At 39.2% G+C, this 22,411-nt stretch overlaps 1 protein-coding gene and 1 long non-coding RNA gene across 2 annotated transcripts in view; both read right to left on the bottom strand.

Annotated features, from left to right (window-relative positions):
- The window catches only part of rbl1 (retinoblastoma-like 1 (p107)), a 19,325-nt gene extending 12,888 nt beyond the window's left edge, over positions 1-6,437 (bottom strand). The window contains exons 1-6 of the mRNA XM_028576671.1: positions 6,049-6,437; positions 3,132-3,265; positions 1,404-1,607; positions 1,110-1,174; positions 692-820; positions 1-93 (exon numbers count right to left, since the gene is read on the bottom strand). The exon at positions 1-93 is cut by the window's left edge and continues 71 nt beyond it. Coding sequence (XP_028432472.1) covers positions 1-93; positions 692-820; positions 1,110-1,174; positions 1,404-1,607; positions 3,132-3,265; positions 6,049-6,210 — 787 coding nt within the window. The 5' untranslated portion in view covers positions 6,211-6,437. The remainder of the gene's footprint in view (positions 94-691; positions 821-1,109; positions 1,175-1,403; positions 1,608-3,131; positions 3,266-6,048) is intronic.
- A 3,060-nt stretch (positions 6,438-9,497) lies between these two features.
- LOC114554550 (uncharacterized) lies at positions 9,498-14,899 on the bottom strand. The gene is made up of 4 exons (XR_003692428.1): positions 14,665-14,899; positions 12,239-12,568; positions 11,121-11,420; positions 9,498-10,991 (listed from the first exon to the last, which is right to left on the bottom strand). It is a non-coding gene; the product is annotated as an uncharacterized LOC114554550 (long non-coding RNA).
- Between the last annotated feature and the right edge of the window lie 7,512 nt (positions 14,900-22,411).

The following is a 22,411-nucleotide window of genomic DNA, read 5'->3' as shown; positions in this document are numbered from 1 at the left end:
GCCCGTCGTGGAGCTCACATAACCTCTCCAACACACACGGAGGCGGCTCGTCCGGTGAAACGTGGCCGTCGGCGCGGTACAGAGCCGACAGACCTACACACACGCACACGCACACACACACACAAATGAGCGTACATGCCAGTAGTACACAAACAGACTACCGTGTCTCAACGTGCTTAAACAGGACTCCTGCCCACTCCGACTCCAATCTTTATTTTGCTAATTAGTGAGGCAGAGCTGATCTGGGAGACTTGTCAACAACCCAAGTGAGTCCCTAGAAAAGCAATGCCATTTCGTTCACTTTTTGTGTGGAAAGACATTACAGCTACTGCTGCTACTTCTAGCTTTTGCCGGACTTGTTGGAGCTGGCAGGAAGAGGCAGAATTAGGTGGCATTTCAAATTGTTGGGCAGACGTTTTCTTGAGATCAGGTCACGCTTTACGGATATCATTTAACCCGGCAGGCATCAGATCACCATGCGGCGTGTGTATTCGCATGCATTTATACCTGCATCGACATACGTTATACCGCGGTCTGGGTGGAAACTCGATTCCGATTGGCGGCAGGGTGTTCATAAAAAAAAGTGTTATACGACACCTACTAAAGGAGTTCCGGTCAAACGTTTAATCAAGTCCGGTCTAAGCACACTTTTACACACAGACAGACACACACAGACAGACACACACAGTACCTCTGAAAGTGGGGTTGATGAGGTCCTTCCTGTTGGAGCAGAGCAGAGCATTTCCAAACACCAGGTCCAGACAGCAGAGCAGCAGGTGGTACGAGTTGACCAGGTCATCACCTATCATACTGAAGTTACCTGTACAAACACACAGTTGATATACATACATATTATAAATACATATAACACAATTAATCAGCAACTTTTTGCATAACTGATCCATCTGTTTGTATTTTGTTAATCATTTTCAAGAAAAAAACATTTAGCTGGTTCTACATCTTTAGAAGTTTTTTTTCTTTAAACACCATATTGAGATGCAACGTGGTTCATTTAGTGCATAATTCAAACCAAAAACTGTATTGGAGACTTTAGATATCTTCACTACCGTCAGTAAAAACCACACAAAGTTGGTTGTGTTTCTGGGTACCTTTGGTGTAGACAAACAGAGTCCAACAGAACTTGAACACATCGCTGATGTGACACGGCAGTCGTCTGCAGAGTCAAAGAGAGGACACACACAGGACACACACACACACACACACACAGGACACACACACACAGTTAGACTGGGCTGAGTGAGAGACTGTGTGTGTGGGGTGGGAAAGAGACAACACAGTATTTGATGAGAAGAAGTATAGGCCCTAGTGTGTGTGTGTGTGTGTGTGTGTGTGTGTGTGTGTGTGTGTGTGTGTGTGTGTGTGTGTGTGTGTGTGTGTCGTGCCTGTGCTTCCTGCTGCGTGGTTGCCGTGGCGGCTCCCCTCCCTGCGGGTTCTGAAACATGTCCATGAAGATGGGCTCAAACTTGCGGAAAATCACCGTAGAAACCTCAAAGTTGCGCTCCAGTCGCTCCATGCGCAGCCTGAAGTTCTGAGAGAGGCTGGCCATGTCGGCCCACTTCCTCATCTTAGAGAAGAACTGGATCAGACTGGGGGGTGGGAGGAAGAGAAGTGGGAGGAACAAACCAAAGCCAAAACATAACCTATCAACATGGTTTCTGAGATTTTTTTTGTGTGGCTTTTCCAACTTTAATATTTTTTTTTTGACAGAACAGCTAGAAAGGGGAGAGAGAGGGGGAAGACATGCAGGAAATTGTCACAGGTCGGATTCGAACCCTGGACCTCTGCGTCGAGGCATAAACCTCTCAGTATATGTGCGCCTGCTCTACCCACTAAGCCAACCCGGCCACGTATCACCACGGTTTCTGCAGGTTCCAGAGATTCAAACGTAACAGCATTTAAAATCTCCTTTAATGGGCGCCCGGATAGCTCAGTTGGTAAAGGAGGCGCCGATATTAGAGGTTTACTCCTTGATGCAGCGGGCCCGGGGTTCGACTCTGACCTCCGACCCTTTGCTGCATGTCATTCCCCACTCTCTCTCCCCTTTCATTTATTCAGCTGTCCTGTCATTAAAGGCCTAAAAATGCCCAAAAAAGAACCTTAAAAAATATATATACCATCTGGAAAGACCTTTAAGGTCACAATAAAAACCAAAGCAGGGTGTTTGGGAATGAAGGGTCAAAAAAAATGAAAGGTTAGAAAAAGCATTAAAGGGTGACAAAGAAATCCCATTATTAAATCCTAACAGATGCAGATCCACCGTGCAGGCAGATGCATTTGGAGTTCATTTAGTCAAATAAGTGGAACAATTTCATTTCTAGCCATGATATGAAAGGCATTTAGTTGAATCAAAAAATGGTGAAACCCAAAATATCAGATATACAGTAATGTCTCTCATTACAATAGAAAATAATGTGAATTTTTCACTCAGCTTTACTAATCCTTAAATGTGAGCTTCCTTAACTGGTACTTTTGCTAGACAGTGAAATGTTTTTGCATCCTCAGTCACAGATCAAACATTTGTGAAGCTGTAAATACAATGTATTCCATATTGTACTTTTTAAATACAGCTTAAGTTTGTAGTTTATGAGTGACCCAGTTCTTTGGATGTTTTTACAGCTTTTGTTTCACTTCAGTAAACAAGAGGATTACCTAGGTACGCTTTCGCCTCACCAAGTCGTTTGAAAGATAAGCTCACATTTTTCGAGTCCATCTTAACACAATATTGGCATGCTCATATGCAAAGGTATCCCTTCCTACAGCAATGTCAAAGTAAGCGATAGGAGGTATAATCCAGAGTGCTGCTTGTTCTGAGCATACATGAATGGTTAATCAGCCAATTAAATAGATATCTTCCAAAGTTTCAGACTTTTAGTATAAATGTCTTTCATTCGCAATCCAATGCAGCGCAGTAAGAATCACATCTGGAATTGTATTTTAAGACATTTGTCGTTTTGGAAGATACCGACTAGACATTATGTTCAGCTGAATTTAAGATTGAAATGTGAACCTATCCGTTACATGATCAACTAACTTTACATGATATGTGTTGTGATTTCCCAGACGGTTTTATGTCTTTAACACAAGGTAGTGCAGCGTGGACGGAGACTGACCTGAGTTTGGCGGTGCGGAGGATCCTGGTGAGAGAGACACAGTTTCCCTCCATCAACCCTTTCCCCACTGTGGGAGTGGAGCCCTTCCTACAGGCTGCATACAGCGAGCAGGCCAGCCAGTGGACCACCTCTCCCTACACATGCACACACACAGCAACACATTTACACAAACATTATCTTTATTGTGCATGAACAGAAAGCTCGCCAGTTCCTGATCCACTTTAAGCAAACAAACACACACAACAAGAGCACGAAATTCTGCAAACAGCAGCAAAACAGTATTATGTCTCGAAGGAAAAACACAATGTCTTGTGTAGTTAAAATCACTCTACGAATTCAACAAAGGGAAAACAGCTTCAAAAGGTTTGGTTGCTTTGTTCTAAAATCCTTTCTTGACTAACTTTTTTTTTTATATGATATATTGCAGAAAATACAGCTGGTTGTTTTCAATGAGGCTCAATAAGGAGACAGTAAGTCCTAATTTTGCTGCATTCGAATGTTGACTGTAAATGAAAATCGTAACAAGAAAAGATCATAATAAGAACAATTAGACCGCACGACATCTACTGCAGGGGGGTATTCATTATGTGCCACAATATCAGCAAATTATTAGTGTTTTTCTGACAAGTTTCAAAAAGGAGATACTGATTCAGGTCAACGTTGTTGCTTTTCTAATTTCATATGTTTGGGTTTAAGACTGTTGATTGGACAAGCAATGTGCATATACTACCTTGGGTAATGGTACATTTTGATTCAAATTGTTCCTGTGTTCTGACACATTATAACCCTACATTGAGACATGTCGAACAGCAAGAGAATACATTCATTATTTTCTTCTTTTTAAAACCATTTAATTACCACACAATAGCCATATCTGATTTGTACCTTTTCTGACCTGGTTTGCACAACTGACATAAACCTGTAATGCTATTGGTATCAGCTACTTTGAAACAGAAAATATCAGATATTACAGGTAGGCCTATGTAACAAAAAAGCATGAATACTTAAAGAAAATAGCTTCTTTTTTTTTCTGCCACCACAGTGACCAATGATTGTTGTATGACAATTCAAACTGGTAAATGTCACATTGTAGATTGACACAGGACCAAAGCAGCGGTTAGCTGAGTGCATAAACAAAGGGCTATTTAACCAGTGTGTGGCTGCTGCTACTTCACCCTGTTATCTGACACCATGGGAGTGGTAATGCTGTTTCTGTAGTATCTTGGATCCCTGCTTTCGATAACGATGATGATGTAATCACTGGATGAAGGTTGGGAAACTATAGTCTTATAGGGGGAAGTGCAGACAGACATGTCTAGTTTCTGGCATTTTACAACCCAAATGATTAATCAGATTAATCAATAATGACCATAAATTGCAGCTCTATTTAAAAGGTGTTTCATTGTTTTTATTAAAAGATGCTCGCCTCCGTTTCTTGTCTTGTTCAGCTGTTGGTCAGACCTTCCTCCGCAGCGCTGTGGAGGAAGGTCTGGCAATGCTAGACTAGTCAGATGTCAACAGTGGTGAAAAGAAGAAAAATAATTAGTGAAAATAGTAATCACACAGTATAGAAATATGCCGTTACAAGTAAAAGTCCTGCATTCAAAGTCTTACTTGAGTAAAAGTAGAACAGTACCCAAAGTAAAAGTACTCGTTAGGATAATGCCGATTTAATATATATTATTGGATTATAATTATTGATGCATTAATGTGTTCATCATTGCAGCTGGTAAAGGTGGGACTCATTTTAATTATTTGGTATACTGCCAGTAGGCATGGGAACTTTCAATCAATAAAGAAAGTTCACAAACTAACTGAAAGTGTATAAAATAATTAGAATTAGCCCCATCTGAATAGAGTCGTTTTGCATAACAAGTAGTTTAACTTTTGATACTTACATTTTGCTGAGGATACTCCCGACCTGTACCTTTACATAAGTAACATTTCGAATTCTTGCGTATTTTTAGACCCTGGTTTAAGGTTTACACATATGTTCAATGTTGATCACATTTCATCATTAATCTTAAAATGCAAAGTAACGTTGACTAAAGTTAGCCAATAAATTCAATTAAGTAAAAACGTACAATAGTTGCCCCATTTAGTGTAGCGGGGTAGTATAATAAATAGAGCTGGGCAATATATCGATATTATATTGTTATCGTTATGAGAGTAGATATGATTTTGGATATCGTAATATGGCATAAGAGTTGTCTTTTCCTGGTTTTAAAGGCTACATTACAATAAAGTGATGTCATTTTCTGAACTTACCAGACTGTTGTAACTGTTCTATTATTGGCCTTTACCCACTTAGTCATTATATCCACATTATTGATGATTATTTATCAAAAATCTCATTGTGTAAATATTTTGTGAAAGCACCAATAGTCAACACTACAATATCGTTGGGGTATTGATATCGAGGTATTTGGTCAAAAATATCGTGATATTTGATTTTCTCCCTATCGCCCAGCCCTAATAATAAAGTAGGAAAACAGAACTAGTAACAGAAGAAGTAACAGTTACCTCCAAATTGTGCTGAGGTACAGCCCTAGCTAGAGTAAATGTACTTAGTTACGATCCACCGCTGGAAGTAAACAATCTTCAGTAGCCATACTACGCTTGGTGATTATACAGATTTTACTGAATAATATACATGGGTAAACCTTATTGAGCAGGATCATCAATGAATAATAGAAAGATAAGCGTCAGATCATGAAAACACTCGTTAGTTGAAGCCCCTTTAACCCAGTGTTTGTGTCCCACGCTGCTCCTGGGATTAGTTTACAGCACGATGGAAGTTATTGATATTTCATTAAATCTGTAGCCGTGAGTTAACAGCAGCAGGTTGGATCATTACACAGCCGCGGAGGACGTCAGTTAGAAGACAGAGAGGTCAGAGGACATTCGCGTTATTTACCTCCAGTGTGTATGTGTTCCAGATGGCAGTGAAGTTCTCCATGGTTTCAGTGGCAGTCTGCTCGTCCATGTTCAGCTCCTGACACAACGTCTCCAAACTCCTCCGGACCGAACTCTCCTCCATCCTCCCCGACTCCGAATCGGACGACTCTTCGCCCCGCATTCGTACAAACTTACAGTTTTAAAAGACTAAAAATCCCCAACAGTTTACATCCAAAACACGATTCAAGCTTGAGCTTCCACCACCACGACTGGCGTACTTCCGCTAACCATACCCACAATGCAGCGCGTTGGCGCGAAAACCGCTGAGCAACGACCAATCAGAAGAGAGGGTAGCGTCGGACATTGAGAGCAGCTGTTCACCCAACTCGCTTCGCCTACCCTCCAACCGTAGACTGTATATTAATAGTAACAGTCTATGCCCCCACCCCCGAAAAACATACTTTGAAAATACTCCTGGTGGGTGTGGTGTATCAGGTATTTTAATACATCCATGGGTTGGGTTTATATCATACATCCATGGTTAGGTGGAAAGCTCCCAGAATGCACTGGGACAACAGGACATCTACTATGGATGTATGAGAGGGATCCATAGCCTATACTGTCTATGGAGGGATCCTGCTTGTTTCTGTAATATCCATTCTCTTAATCCATCAATGGTAATATCAGATGTGATCGCAAACATGGTCTGTTTATGTTTCTTCTGCTCTTCTCTGAAAGCTAATGAGGATGTATTATTATTATTATTATTATTATTATTATTATTATTATTATTATTATTATTATTATTATTAAACCTTTGTGTAAGTCCCATTAACATTACAAAATCTCTTTTTCAAGTTGTTGCAGATCAGGTGGAGCCAGGGGATTGTCTAAGAAATTGACCAAGAAGGTAAATTCCTTCCTTAAAGTTTTAACTGAACAAAAAGCCATAATGTCAGCATTTTTTATTCTATAAAATAGTAATATTTGAAGACAGTGCAAGACCACACTTTTTAACTCCAAAAAGAAAAATAGTGTACAGTAGGCTATACTAGGCCTATAGCCTACTATATAGCAGGTTTTCCAGAATTACAGGGAGATCATGCTGGGCAGCTGGGAGATGTTCTGCTGCTGCACAACCTCGCCGTCCTAGACATTAATTTCCCCCGGCAATCCCCACCCACACATTTTTTTATTGAAAAAATGCAATAAACAGACATGGACATCAAGCGTATAAAGTTATGAAGATACAAATTAAAACATACAGTGGTGTGCATAAGTTTACACCCATGCTTAAGTTGACTAAAAAGAGTAATAGAAAAATTATTAAATTTTGGAAATTGATGTTAATGCCTTTATTAAAAAAAATAGGAAAAATCCAACCTATAAGGACATTACACATACTATGCATCCTGATAAAGTTCCCTTGGCCTTTGTAATTAAAATAGCCCCCCATCATCACATACCCTTTACCATACCTAGAGATTGACATGGTTTTATTTCAGTTAGCCTAATTTGATTTGCGTTGAGAGATGATTTTATGGAAAGTACCCCATGCCAAGCTCTAGGTATGGTGAAGGGCATGTGATGATGTGGGGCTGTTTGAATTCCAAAGGCCAAGGGAACTTTATCAGGATGCATAGTATCCTGGATCCATGAAATAACTGGCTTTTAAAAATAAAAATCTGCCTGCCTCTATGGGAATTTAAAGTGATGGTTCAGAGTAATTTCACCCTAGGGTCCTTTGCACCATGACCTCGAGCCAAACACCCCCCCCAGAAGCTTTTTTCACCTGGGTCGAACATTGGGAGAGTTAGCGTTATCAGCTGAATAGCTAGCGCATGGGCTAATGGATCCAAAGTGTCTCTTAACATTACCCCACTAATAATGCCCGAAATGATACCAAACGTCTACAGTAGTACAAATAGGTTATGCACTCATAAAATGATGGATTGTAAAGTTTGTAGGCACACCAGAAGTGTATGTAAATAACACTTGCCTGCTGGCTTCTGCTCTCTGCTGTTGTTGTTGCTGCTGTAAGAAAAGAAGCTTAGGGCCGTCTACAAATTACAACACCGAAAAGAGATGCAACAAAAATATTTATTAATTTAACTTATTTTTAGTAAGTGCTGTAGAATAACTAGCAGGAGACAAGTTATAATTGAGGTAAGTTTGGAGACATTACCTTATTTAATCATTAAATTAATAATTAATCAATAAATATTTTTGTTGCATCTCTTTTCGGTGTTGTAATTTGTAGACAGCCCTAAGCACTCTTACTGCCCGGTAGTAACAGCAGCAGAGAGCAGAAGCCAGCAGGCAAGTGTTATTGGTGTGCTTACAAACTTTACAATCCATCATTTTATGAGTGCATAACCTATTTGTACTACTGTAGACGTTTGGTATCATTTCAGGCATTATTAGTGGGGTAATGTTAAGAGACACTTTGGATCCGTTAGCCCTTGTGCTAAGCTATTCAGCTAATAACGCTACTCTACGCTAACTCTCCCAATGTTCGACCCAGGTGAAAAAAGCTTCTGGGGGGGTGTTTGGCTCGAGGTCATGGTGCAAAGGACCCTAGGGTGAAATTACTCTGAACCATCACTTTAACATAGGGGTGAATTTACTTATGCCCCTTGTATTTTAAGGAAGAACATTTATTTATTTACGATACATTATTCATTCACAAACAAAATTGGTGTCTTTAAAGGTTGGCTTTTTCCTCATTTTTTTAATTAAGGCATTAGGATCAATTTTCAAAAGATGATTTTTTTTTATTCCTCTTTTTAGTCAACTTAAGCATGGGTGTGTAAATGTATGCACACCACTGTATGAAACAATACAAGCAATAATCATTACATAGAAAAAAAATAAAATAAAAAGAGGTACATGAAAACATCAATTTACAATTTATCAGAGGTTTCAGGGGGAAAAAAAGCTCTACAGTTTCCACAATTTTAATACTGTTTTTGTTATCCAACGATCTAAGTGACTTCAGTAGAGATTTAAATTCTATGAGATAAGGTCCAAAGTTAGGAGATGAATTAGAAAATTTCTGCTTGTGAATATAAAATTTGGCATACAAAATGATAAGATGAATTAGATACATTATTAGATACTCAAGAGCACCATTTCCTGAATTATTGTAGAAACAGATGATACCTTTAAGGTTAAAGGTGTAGACAAAGTTGGTGGGTTCAAAAAAATAAGACTCCAAATCTGTCCAAAATCTTTTGGATATTTCACAATAAAAAAAAGGTGAGATATTGTTTAAATATTCTGTTTACAAAATACAGGAAGAGTCAATGTCGGCAAATTTAGCAACAAGGTGATGCTGCATCTGAGCCATGTGCATCCTCAATCAGTGGCTGCTCTTCATTTTTCTTTGGAGTATTTTAATCTACAGGAAATGACACAAAATAATATTTAAGAAAATCCAAACTTTCTTTATCATATTCAGGCTGTTAACCCTCACAAACATTTTTAAAAGTATTATTAATTTTTTCCTTCTTGAAAAGACTGTTAACTCTCAGTTTGTAATTGATAATCAAATGTATTTGATCACTTTTAGGTTACTCATGTCTCAACCCTGGTTACACTGCAGCTCCTGACCAGGGGCGTAGCACCAAATTCCGGACCCTGTACACAGGCATTCTCTAAGGGCCCCTCCCCGCATCCACAGCTATTCATTGTAGTAGTTTTGTGGGCCCTCCTCACATTATGGCCCTGTATATTCAATCCCCTTTCTCCCCACAGTCTGACACCCCTGCTCCTGACCCCATATTGTACTGTACTACTGTATACATGTATACTGTACCAGAATGTGAATGAAGATCTTCATGTTTAGTCTTACTTTTACGACGGACAGTTTTGCGTTTCTGGAATTCCTGGAGCATTCTCTCTAAGATGTTAAGAACAAACGTCATTTAAATCTTTATTATTTACTCAAACAACTGCAGAAGTCAAGGACAGGCACATTCTTAAATATGCAGATGACACGATTGTTGCAATTTGATTGGCTATCACCACAACCTCTGATCTATATTCATCTCTCCCAGCTCTTTTTATACTTTGTGCCGCTGCACATACATGAAATAGAATAGCAGGTGGAGACGCCTACTGCTTTGTGTTTGTTGTTGCATGATTAAAAAAGGTCCTACATCAAATATAATGAATCATTTTAAGAATAAAACACAATCTAAGTAAATTATAACATCCCAATCGTCATCCTCTTTGCTCTACACACACCTCTGGAACAGGAACACTGTACATTATAACCAATTGTTCCCAAAATCCCTGTATTTAGACTATTAATTGTGGTAAAAAAACATTTATGTTAGTCACAAGGGTTTTGGTCTGAGATATACTGTACAGTTAAGGCCTTAAACATCTCTGCATTAGGCCTCTAACATTTGTGAATCATTTTATTATACAGTTATTGCGTTAATCAAAATATTTATAGTATAATTTGCTTCAATAATAAACAGGACCAGAACAGGTCTGAACAGGACCAAACGTGAATATCTCTTGAGCTTGTGCTAACCACACACCTTATTTCAGGCATCTAACCAACAAGCCATTGACAAATCTATTGGTTTGGAGACGAGGGAACTGGAAGTGCAAAAATGCTAACTCATTTCTGGGTTTTAGGACTCATTCCAACATACAGTCATAACTTTGCTATATTATTTTTTATGTATTCTTTATTAGAACCAGAGGCCTTATACTGTATATAAATGTATTCTCAGTGGATTTTGCATAAATCTAAATACCAACAGAATGGTTCATATCTGAGAAGACAAACAAGTGTCAAGACTGGATATGTTGTACAATATTATTTAAACTTACCTCTAGTTCTTTTAATGAATATCATTGTAACTATAGACATAGCTACCGTCATGACTAGTAGTATACCAAATACTACAAAAAATATTGTCCTGGTCCTAATGGTCGCGCTGCTGTCTTAAACACATCACAACAAGTTAATGTACACTCAGAATGTAACATATCATGTTCAGTTGATTAGTCTAAACAAACAGAAATGTAAAATATGCTGCTAAAACACATGAACAGCTCACGGAGGAATCTTACCACAAACAGGCACATAAGTCAAACCATCAGTCACACGGTTTATTTCCTCTTGAGTGACAACACAGCGATAGCGGTCGGTCTTGGTCACCGTAGTTTGGAGGGTGATGTGGTAGCTGCCTCCTCTTTCTGAGACCAGTGGCTCCTCAGCAGGAAGGATGTTTCCAGCACTGTCCTGCCACTCTACTCTAGGTTCTGGAGAAGCACCTCGGACTTCACACTGCAGCAGCACCCCATCCTCTATTTGACTACGCATTGTTGTGACAGTTGACTGTATTGTGACGTATGGCTTTGGAGATGCAACTGTAAACACAGCACAATCAATCACTTATAAAGTACAATTACAGGATTAGATATGTAACACTGCCATTTTTTGCTCCCCCCTTTCTCTCCTTTTTTCTTTCATACAGTATAGAAGCATATGTTAATGGGAGGAAAAACAGAGAAACAGAGAGAAAGCACCCTTAAATACACAAATCAGCCTTGTTTGATTAACCTGCAGCATGTGAACAACAATTTTACAGAAAAGTTGTAGAGTAATTAAACCCCCAAACTACTTATTTTTTAGCTGAATAAGTCAATAAGGGAGTGCAAAGTAGTTTGTTGATGGATTCATGTCAACATCTTGACATTTTATTGCAAAATATTTACATATTGGGTAATAAACATACATAGTGACTGCCCATCTTTTGCAATTTCCCCTTAGGCCCACTGATGTATTATAAGAAAAGGATATGGTGCCGCGGTCTTGTGCAGCCAATGTTTTTTAGTGGCGCAAAAAGCATTTCGCCCATAGACCACCATTGTAAAAGAGACGTCTGTAAAACTGTTGACAGGACACCTCCAACTGCAAACAAGGTCAATTATGACTTTTTATGTATCTAGTTAATATTATTATAGATCCTGGTGTCTGACTCTGCAGAGCCGCAGATTGTGGAAAAGTCACAGAGGGGGGCGTGTGCATGGCTTAGCAACAATGGGCATGTTTTCTATGCTACTACTGCTTTGCTGCCGCTGCTGGTAATCATGTTTGTTCAGATGGAGGCCAACAACAAGGTGGGGACGGGGCTCAGGTCATTAAATGGGCGGTCATGTCTTTAACTGTTTTAAGATGTACTCACCAACAACAAGCTTAATGTGGATGTTGTCTCTTTTCTGCTGATATGGAAAATCACAGGTGTAGTTTCCACGGTCAGCCACCTTCACATTTCTGATGAGTATGGAGGCGTTGCCGTTCTTCAGTTCATCTGGAAAATTAAAGACTCAACCTTTGAACTGCTCACTCTGACGCCAATGGTTGTTATTGTAATCAAAGCCTCCATCATACGTGAACACCACCATCTGATCATCTTTCTTCCAGTCAAACAGGTTTGACTCAATGTTCTTTTTGGTGCCGAGGGAACAGGGTAACGTAACATGTCTCCCTTCGTCCACGTAGATAACCACTGACCCTGGAAAATAAAAAAAACATTTATTTTTTAACGTGTCGCCACAATTATTACACAATAGCAGTTTTACAAGCAGTTTAGTCAGTAGTCTAATTTATCCTTTACCATAATTAGTTCTGCATATTTTTTTTACTAACTTCCAGAGTTTTATGCCTTCTGCCATATCATCCAGAAATGTATCTCCCCAGTGGGGATTGTTATATGTTTTATTTATATGTTATGTATGCTGTGCACAAGGGATGTCAGTGGAAAGGACAGGAGGGAACTGTGCATTTTAGAGCAGAGATCTTCAACAGGGGGTCCGGGGCCCCTAGGGGGTCCTCAGAGTTACTGCAGGGGCCACCAAATTATTGTAAATCTTTTGAAAGTTTTTCATTACAAAAAAATACTTCAAACATCTATAACGTGAGACAGGTGCGTCGGAGAGAGTTAAGCATAGATATAAATGTTGTATATCTATGGGGATAAGAAGCTCAAAAGTTGCAAAGAAACTCCTGCACACTGTCTAACTTGTTTCTTTGCAACTTTTGAAAGTTCTTAAAAAAATTAAAATGTCTTAACTAGCAAATATAAATCAGCCTAATTGTGAAATAAACCAAATAAACACATTGATGATAGGCTTTCTGGCTACTAAAGTAGCCATCCACAATACAGTGCATCATAAGGATTCACTTTCCAACATAAAAACATGATTTACAAAATCATACCAACAATTATTTTAATAGCTTAGTATTCTATGCACTAAAAAGGTATGTGGAAATGCTTTAGGCTGCCCACACGTTATTGTAGGCCCAGTTTAATATGCAACTTCATTTTATACAATGTGCAGTAGGGGGTCCGTCATCCATCTCTCTTGCAGTTAAGGGGTCCTTGGCTTAAAAAACGTTGACGGCCCCTGTTATAGGGTGTTTGGGGTATAGTTGTGAGGCCCTGTACAGAAAAAATCTTCCCAATGGACAATAAAGACTATCTATCTATCTATCTATCTATCTATCTATCTATCTATCTATCTATCTATCTATCTATCTATCTATCTAGCAACACTGCTGCCACTAGTCTTTGTCATGCAAAACACTTAAAAACTACCAGTGTTATTAATCCCTGCAACTTCGTTTGATGGATGTTTCTCAAAAGAAATTTGTAGAAACTTTATTTTGAGCCCTTGACGGAAAACCAGGATGCACAATAATGTAGAATACACATGGGACAAATCTGCAGTGCAATCGACTGGGTCTAAATTAGAGAATTAGTGTATGTCATCTAGGAGACATAGATGTCTGTAACTTATTCTTACAAAGATTGATTGCTCCATAAGTGACAAACTGATGTTTAAATACATCTATGACATCAACATTTCTTCATTAGTTTTTATGAACATTAGAGATTTATTTAGCGAGAATTTGCAGTAACTTAGTTGTTTACAGTACTACTACTCTATATAGTAGAAGATGCAGCGGAACAATTTTGGTGTTAATTGAGCATAAATGAGAGTGATGGATTTCATAATGTCCCACAAAGCAATTTGTCACTGGACCTTTATGCAAAGTTTGGTGACTTTATAAACTTTTATTATACAATTTTATAATAGCCTAATCAAAATTAAACAATTTATAATATTAATGATGTAGGCTATAACCTATAGCCTATACATATATATTATAAATATAGCCTATACATATTACATATATAAATATACAAATATATATATATATATATATATATATATATATATATATATATATATATATATATATATATATATATATAGTACAGTACAGGCCAAAAGTTTGGACACACCTTCTCATTCAATGCGTTTCCTTTATTTTCATGACTATTTGCATCGTAGATTCTCACTGAAGGCATCAAAACTATGAATGAACACATATGGAATTATGTACTTAACAAAAAAGTGTGAAATAACTGAAAACATGTCTTATATTTTAGAGTCTTCAAAGTAGCCACCCTTTGCTTTTTTGATAATTCTGCAAACCCTTGGTGTTCTCTCAATGAGCTTCATGAGATAGTCACATGAAATGGTTTTCACTTCACAGGTGTGTGGGTTAATTAGTGTTAATTTAAAATAAGTTAATAATTCTTACCTTCTTCATCACAAAATGTTTTTCCAAACAAACACAGAAGACATAAACACAGCAGATCCGGTAGAAACTTCATATTGTTGATTTAATAATTGCATTAATTATTGTAGCCTAACAGTCTTCTCGCTTCTGTGTGTTTAATAGCTGGTCGAATACGTGGGTGTATTACAGTAGGCTTGTTCGAGATGAAGTGCGCCTCGCCTTTAAAGTAGACGAGAGCAGGCGGCAGCAGCAGGGCGCGGTGACAAAAAGCCACAGTCAAGTCAGACACGTTTTCCAGCAGTTTTCAAAGCATATACAGGAAGTTACACAAATGTTTACATCCTGTTTCACATCACATTATTTTGCAACGACCCTACTCTTAAAGGTCCCATGGCATGAAAATTTCACTTTATCAGGTTTTTTAACATTAATATGAGTTCCCCCAGCCTGTCTATGGTCCCCCAGTGGCTAGAAATGGCGATAGGTGTAAACCGAGCCCTGAGTATCCTGCTTTGCCTTTGAGAAAAGGAAAACTCAGATGAGCTGTTTTGGAATCTGCTTGTTATGAGGTAATAACAAGCAAGGTTACCTCCCCTTTCTCTGCTTTGCCCGCCCAGAGAATTTGGCCCACCCATGAGAGAGAGAGAGAGAGAGACATCATGGCTTTCAAACGAGAAAAGTGGCAGTTGGTCAAGGCCACACCCCCACCCTCCACCTTGCCCCTTCCACTTTCTCTTCCTCAATAGCTTCAGACACAGAAATGGCACATACTAAGGAAAGCTCATTGTGGGACTGGCTCTAGTGGCTGTAGTTCTGCACCAAGGCTGAATTTTGGGAAAGAGACTTCAGATACAGTATTAGGGGACCACTAAGGTCTATATAAAAGAGACTTCAGATACAGTATTAGGGGACCACTAAGGTCTATATAAAAGAGACTTCAGATACAGTATTAGGGGACCACTAAGGTCTATATAAAAGAGACTTCAGATACAGTATTAGGGGACCACTGAGGTCTATATAAAAGAGACTTCAGATACAGTATTAGGGGACCACTGAGGTCTATTTTAAAAGAGACTTCAGATACAGTATTAGGGGACCACTAAGGTCTATATAAAAGAGACTTCAGATACAGTATTAGGGGACCACTAAGGTCTATATAAAAGAGACTTCAGATACTGTATTAGGGGACCACTAAGGCCTATATAAAAGAGACTTCAGATACAGTATTAGGGGACCACTAAGGTCTATATAAAAGAGACTTCAGATACAGTATTAGGGGACCACTAAGGTCTATATAAAAGAGACTTCAGATACAGTATTAGGGGACCACTAAGGTCTATATAAAAGAGACTTCAGATACAGTATTAGGGGACCACTAAGGTCTATATAAAAGAGACTTCAGATACAGTATTAGGGGACCACTAAGGTCTATATAAAAGAGACTTCAGATACAGTATTAGGGGACCACTAAGGTCTAAAAGAGACTTCAGATACAGTATTAGAGGCCCACTAAGGTCTATATAAAAAGAGACTTCAGATACAGTATTAGGGGACCACTAAGGTCTATATAAAAGAGACTTCAGATACAGTATTAGGGGACCACTAAGGTCTATATAAAAGAGACTTCAGATACAGTATTAGGGGACCACTAAGGTCTAAAAGAGACTTCAGATACAGTATTAGGGGACCACTAAGGTCTATATAAAAGAGACTTCAGATACAGTATTAGGGGACCACTAAGGTCTATATAAAAGAGACTTCAGATACAGTATTAGGGGACCACTAAGGTCTAAAAGAGACTTCAGATACAGTATTAGGGGACCACTAAGGTCTATATAAAAAGAGACTTCAGATACAGTATTAGGGGACCACTAAGGTCTATATAAAAGAGACTTCAGATACAGTATTAGGGGACCACTAAGGTCTATATAAAAGAGACTTCAGATACAGTATTAGGGGACCACTAAGGTCTATATAAACAAGACTTCAGATACAGTATTAGGGGACCACTAAGGTCTATATAAAAGAGACTTCAGATACAGTATTAGGGGACCACTAAGGTATATATAAAAGAGACTTTAGATACAGTATTAGGGGATCACTAAGGTCTATATAAACAAGACTTCAGATACAGTATTAGGGGACCACTAAGGTCTATATAAAAGAGACTTCAGATACAGTATTAGGGGACCACTAAGGTATATATAAAAGAGACTTTAGATACAGTATTAGGGGATCACTAAGGTCTATATAAAAGAGACTTCAGATACAGTATTAGGGGACCACTAAGGTCTATATAAAAGCATCCAAAGAGCACCATGTCATGGGACCTTTAATACATCCATGCAACGACCCCATAGCCTATTATAACAGGAAATAATTTTATGTTAAAACACACACACACACACACACACACACACACACACACACACACACACACACACACACACACACAATCCCTTTTTTTTTCTCAGTGGCAGCTGAGCTTTCACACTGTCTGTTAATGTTCCAAACTACAGACATGTAGCCTACAGACACGCCCGGCTGCGCCAGCATTTCTGCCCCAACACATAAACTCATCAAAATCTTGCTGTCCAAATCACCAGATACAGAGTTTCGTAACAGTTTACAGTATTCATCCTGCCGCCGACAGGCAGCTCCTGCGCACCGCCCATTGCGGGTGCACTGCGCCGCTGCATTAAATCCATAGCCTATGTCCTGCTCTATTGTCCGATATCTACTCCTTCTAAACACTTCTCTCTGGGCCAGTATTTCCAGTATCTCCTGAGAGAGCTCCAGCCAGCTCACAGCAGGGTCTGGGCAGCAAGCCAGCGATTCGGGCAGGCACTGGCTGCTGTCATGGCATAGCCTACTGTGGAGCTTCTGAAGTCCAAAACAGTCTTACTAAATTTGCAATTAGCCATCAATTTTCGTAAAACGGCCCATATTTGAGCTCTACATAGTTGATTTCTCGCATAAAAAAGTCTCAGAAGTGAATTTAGTAATGAAATACCAGACGAAGAATGTATAACATTTCTGAGGTCTGTGCGACCTGATTCAGAAGACTAACTGACCCCAGGTCAGTGGCCTATGTACATTTTGGGGCGTTACAAAGATAGAAGGTAGAGCCAAATAAGGTACAGCCACCGAGTTGACATCAACTAGAGCTTTGTTGAGATTCGCCCGTTTCAAATTGTGAGATTTACAGAGGAGAGAGGTGTCAATGGGATTTTGAGGTTCTATGTATGTCCTATTTTACCCAACAACCTGTCGTAATTCAACTATGACAAGGTAAACTTGTTTTTGCATTCTATCACCCCTTTAAGGACAAGATAAACTTTAGTTTTGAATAAATAGCATTTAACATCTTTATTTTGAGTGATTTTCTTTCAGCAACCCAATAATTTGTTCTTGCTGCTTTCCAGTTTCTTTCAGTTGGGTTAAGATTTGACCCATGCAGGTCACCATTTTCTTTAAAAAGTAGACGAGAGCAGGCGGCAGCAGCAGGGAGCGTTGACAAAAAGCCACAGTCAAGTCAGACACGTTTTCCAGCAGTTTTCAAAGCATATACAGGAAGTTACACAAATGTTTACATCCTGTTTCACATATCATTTCATGGCCAGGCAAAGCACTTCACAAATGCAATTACATTTTCATACAGCCAGCTTTCCAAATACAGTCTGTGCTCTTGATGAATGTCACACTCCCATTGTCAAACCATTTTGCAACAATCCCATAGCCTATTATAACAGGAAACAATTCTGTGACAGAAAGCTGTTAACAGAAAGCTGAATGTGTGGCCACTGAGCAAGCATTTGGCATCTTAAAGTCGAAGTTCAGGAGGCTCCAGTGTCTGCACATGAAGGAAGTGGCAAACATCAGTGCAGCAGTCACAACATGTTGCAGTCGTCACAACATTTGTTTAGATTCTGGTGACCGGTGACCGGGTCAACTCAGAGAGGACATTGAGGATCAACACCCACCACAGCCCAACAACCATGATGCCTCTCGTTACTGAGACATGATTTGTGCCCACCTTTAAAGGAATGAGGCACAAATGATTATATACAAATTATTATATAGGGTATTTCACACTGTTCCTTAAGGTCTCCTAATAGGGTATGTAACATTGATTGGGCTGAAAATGGTCCAGCTGCTATTCTGTGGGCCTTACTAGAACACTCTCAAATAGGCCTGATTGAAATGACAGGATTTCTGCCTTTTAAGGTATGGTCATGAACATTTAGATGAGCTGCGTGTTGATTGGTTGCACACGCACACACGCACACACACACACACACACACACACACACACACACAATCCCTTTTTTTTTCTCAGTGGCAGCTAAGCTTTCACACTGTCTGTTAATGTTCCAAACTACAGACATGTACAGACCATAGACAGTATATAAGAAGATGGTTCCACACTGAACTTTTTGACCGTTTTTAGGGGGTCATCCGGGTCCACTGCGCCGCTGCATTAAATCCATAGCCTATGTCCCGCTCCATTGTCCGATATCTACTCCTTCTAAACACTTCTCTCTGGGCCAGTATTTCCAGTATCTCCCGAGAGAGCTCCAGCCAGCGCGCAGCAGGCTCTGGGCAGAAAGCCAGCGATCCGGGCAGGCACTGGCTGCTGTCACGGCATAGCCTACTGTGGATCTACAGGGGGGCAAGGGAGGGCAGCTGACCCCCCACTGTAAGGCCTTGACCCCCTGGCTGCCCCCCTTTGGTGTTCAAAAAACTGTGCTTGTAAAAACAAACTGTCACTATGTCCACAAGCTTCTTAAAACATTGAAACAAACAATTAATTTATATTAATTAATAATAAATAATAATTCTAGATGTAATCTTAGCCCCCTGCCCCTCAAATACTCAGCTACGTCCCTGCTTCAAACGGGCAGAGCGGCGTTCACACAGTGTGGCTCGCACACAGCGAGTCTGCTGCCGGGCGGTGGCCCTGCATCCCGGCAAAAACTGGAGCCACTGAGCTGACATGACATGTTTTCAGTTTTTGGCTATTTCCATTCAGTTGTATATTATAGGGTTAGATATGTAAAGATTTACATATATAAATAGATTATCTAATGATGTTTTACAGATTCTCTATCATAGCATTTGTTTGATTATAATTACAGATAAAATAAGACACATTCTGTTCTATTTGTCTGTATCAGTAAATATGATCAAGCCATTTCATTCAATTTAAGCTAAATTTTATTTTATTTATAGTATCAAATCGTAACAAGAGTTCACTCTTCTCAAGACACTTTACAGATTGAGTAGGTATAGACCACACTCTATATGTCAGGATTTGTCTAGTGCAGGAACCCAGAAGCAGACCAGGGGCCTGTTTCACAAAAGCAGAATATATAAATCCAGGATAACTGATAAAGCGAGGCTTGACCTATTCTAATCTGTGCATCCTGGCTTGGTGCGTTTCACGAAGGCCAAGCCAGGCTGAGGAGGAGAGACTAGGTCGAGCCAGGCTGAACTAATTCAGATAGATGCGCGTCCACGGCTTTCCTCAAAAGACCGCGAGGTCGATCACAGATTTACTGATGCCAAAATGGAGAATACTCATTGTACATACTTTATACAGAGTGAGCAGCAGCTTCTTGTGGAAGTATGATGACGTGAAACACATTATTTGAATAAAAATAAAATAACACGGCCGCTGTAACGAAACAGCGAGAGAAAGTGTTGCAGACGATCACGGACCGACTGAATGCGTAATTGTAGCCTAAATATCTACATTAACTGACCACTGCTCTGAATGGAAACCGTCATAATCCTACCATTCAATGATTAGGCTACTAATCATTTGCACAAATTAACAATTGTACTCTTTGCCTTAAAAGTAAGCAGAAGATAACTCAGGAAATTTACCATGAAGATCCATTTTCTATAATGCTAGAATATGAAGCGTAAATATCTCTTTCACTCTGTTCCTCCCTCTCTCTCACTGGCTACAATATTAATTTCCTAAGTCATATTAACTTCCACTACACGCTTTTAATGCAAAGTGTACAGGTGTTCGTTTTTGCAAATGACAAGTGACACACTGAATGGTTTCATTTAAGAGCAGTAGTTCATAAATGTATATTTTTAGACTATCATTTAGTCGGTCCGCTATTATCTGTCACGTTTTTTCTCGCGTTTTTTTATTTTTTATAGAGGACGAGTTTCCTTCTCTACATATTATATGCCTTGCTCCCTGGTATATATGGACATAGAAAATAAAGACACTGAAGAAACTGCACTGTAAAATCTAAAAACTATAAATTCCATGCACACTATAAACATGAATGGAACAGAGTATATTCATCAGTTATTTCCCCAGGCAAAATATAAGGTCAAAAACCATTAAGGTGTCCTCTCCCTGTTGTTACATGAATGTACAGTAGTCTACATCACTAGATAGTTACTGGTCCAGTGAACTAAGTCTATAATTTGGGAGGATTGTACAGTTAGGATGTTCTTAAAATTGTACAATCCTCCCAAATTATAGTCCCAGTTTACTGGACAACACAAATTGTGTGCTAAGAATGCCAAATACAATGCACATGGAAGCAGAACAAACATGATCCTTATTGTTAAAGAATAAAAAAGAAATGATACACTAAAATAATTTAAGGTGCATTGGGGAACTATAGAAATGTACAGCATTGTATGTATTGCCCCTAGTAACAGACTTCATTTAAAACTCATTTGAAATTTTATCAGCCTTTTCTAATTATCTCAACAACTGCCATAATATATTCATCAAACTTCTTACAACAATATGAACAGCAGTCTTCATACAGCAATATAACAGTAACAATAACAAATTTATAATTATAAAAAAAAAATAATGGTCACAACTTTAAATAATAACAGTACTCAAATGAACAGCAATATGCACCTGTTTTATTTTAATCTAGGCTGATAACAAAAGGGTAAAACCACTGCTGAGTGAACAGAAAAGGTTCCAGGATTAAATAAATCCTGGCTGTTAGCCTGGTCAGGACCAGGCTAGCTGCACAGAATAAATCTCCATGGTGATTTATGTGCCTCTGCTTTCGTGAAACCGAGTCAAGGCTTAATTCATCCAGGATAACCTGGAAATCCCAGCTTAATCCCTTATCTTGGTTTTGTGAAACAGGCCCCAGGACAAGGTAAGTAGGAGTACAAGGTGAGTATTTATTCGGAATGGAATGTGGAAACAGTTTGGTCCAGTTGGTCGGCATGGAATGAGGCTGGAAGGTGGCAGGGTTTGGTGCTGATCCAGATGTACAGCAGTGAAGTCGGCAGCCAGGCAGGTGTGAATGATAATCCAGGTGAAGAACTGTAGGCAGAAGACAGGCGGCAAATTAGCGATAGGCAAAAAAGAGTAAAAACAGCAAAAGACTTGGAAAAACTAGGAGCTTGATACGAGAACAACAACATACTGTTTAAGCTATAACGATCCAGCAGGGAATGGTTGTCTGGTCACGGCTTATATGGTGCAGAGGATGGTAATCAGGACCGGGTGTGCAGACAGCAGCAGGTGTAATCAGTTGGTGAATCAGCCGGGATGTGTTCAGGAAAACTCAAAAAAACGAACTTCAGGTTAGAGCAAAGAAACAAAACATAGGCAAAACAGGCTCAGGATGCTGGATTCATGACACTATAATTTACAAAGACCCAACAATTACCCCAAGAGCAAGCATTTGGTGTTTGGTTTGGCATATAAAACATGTTTGCGTTTCAGAACCTTAGGATACCGATACTGGTATCGGTATCGGTA

This window comes from Perca flavescens, chromosome 4, assembly GCF_004354835.1.
Source record: "Perca flavescens isolate YP-PL-M2 chromosome 4, PFLA_1.0, whole genome shotgun sequence".
NCBI lineage: Eukaryota > Metazoa > Chordata > Actinopteri > Perciformes > Percidae > Perca > Perca flavescens.
Note: the sequence above shows the minus strand (reverse complement) of the source record. Positions and strands in the feature narration are given on the sequence as shown.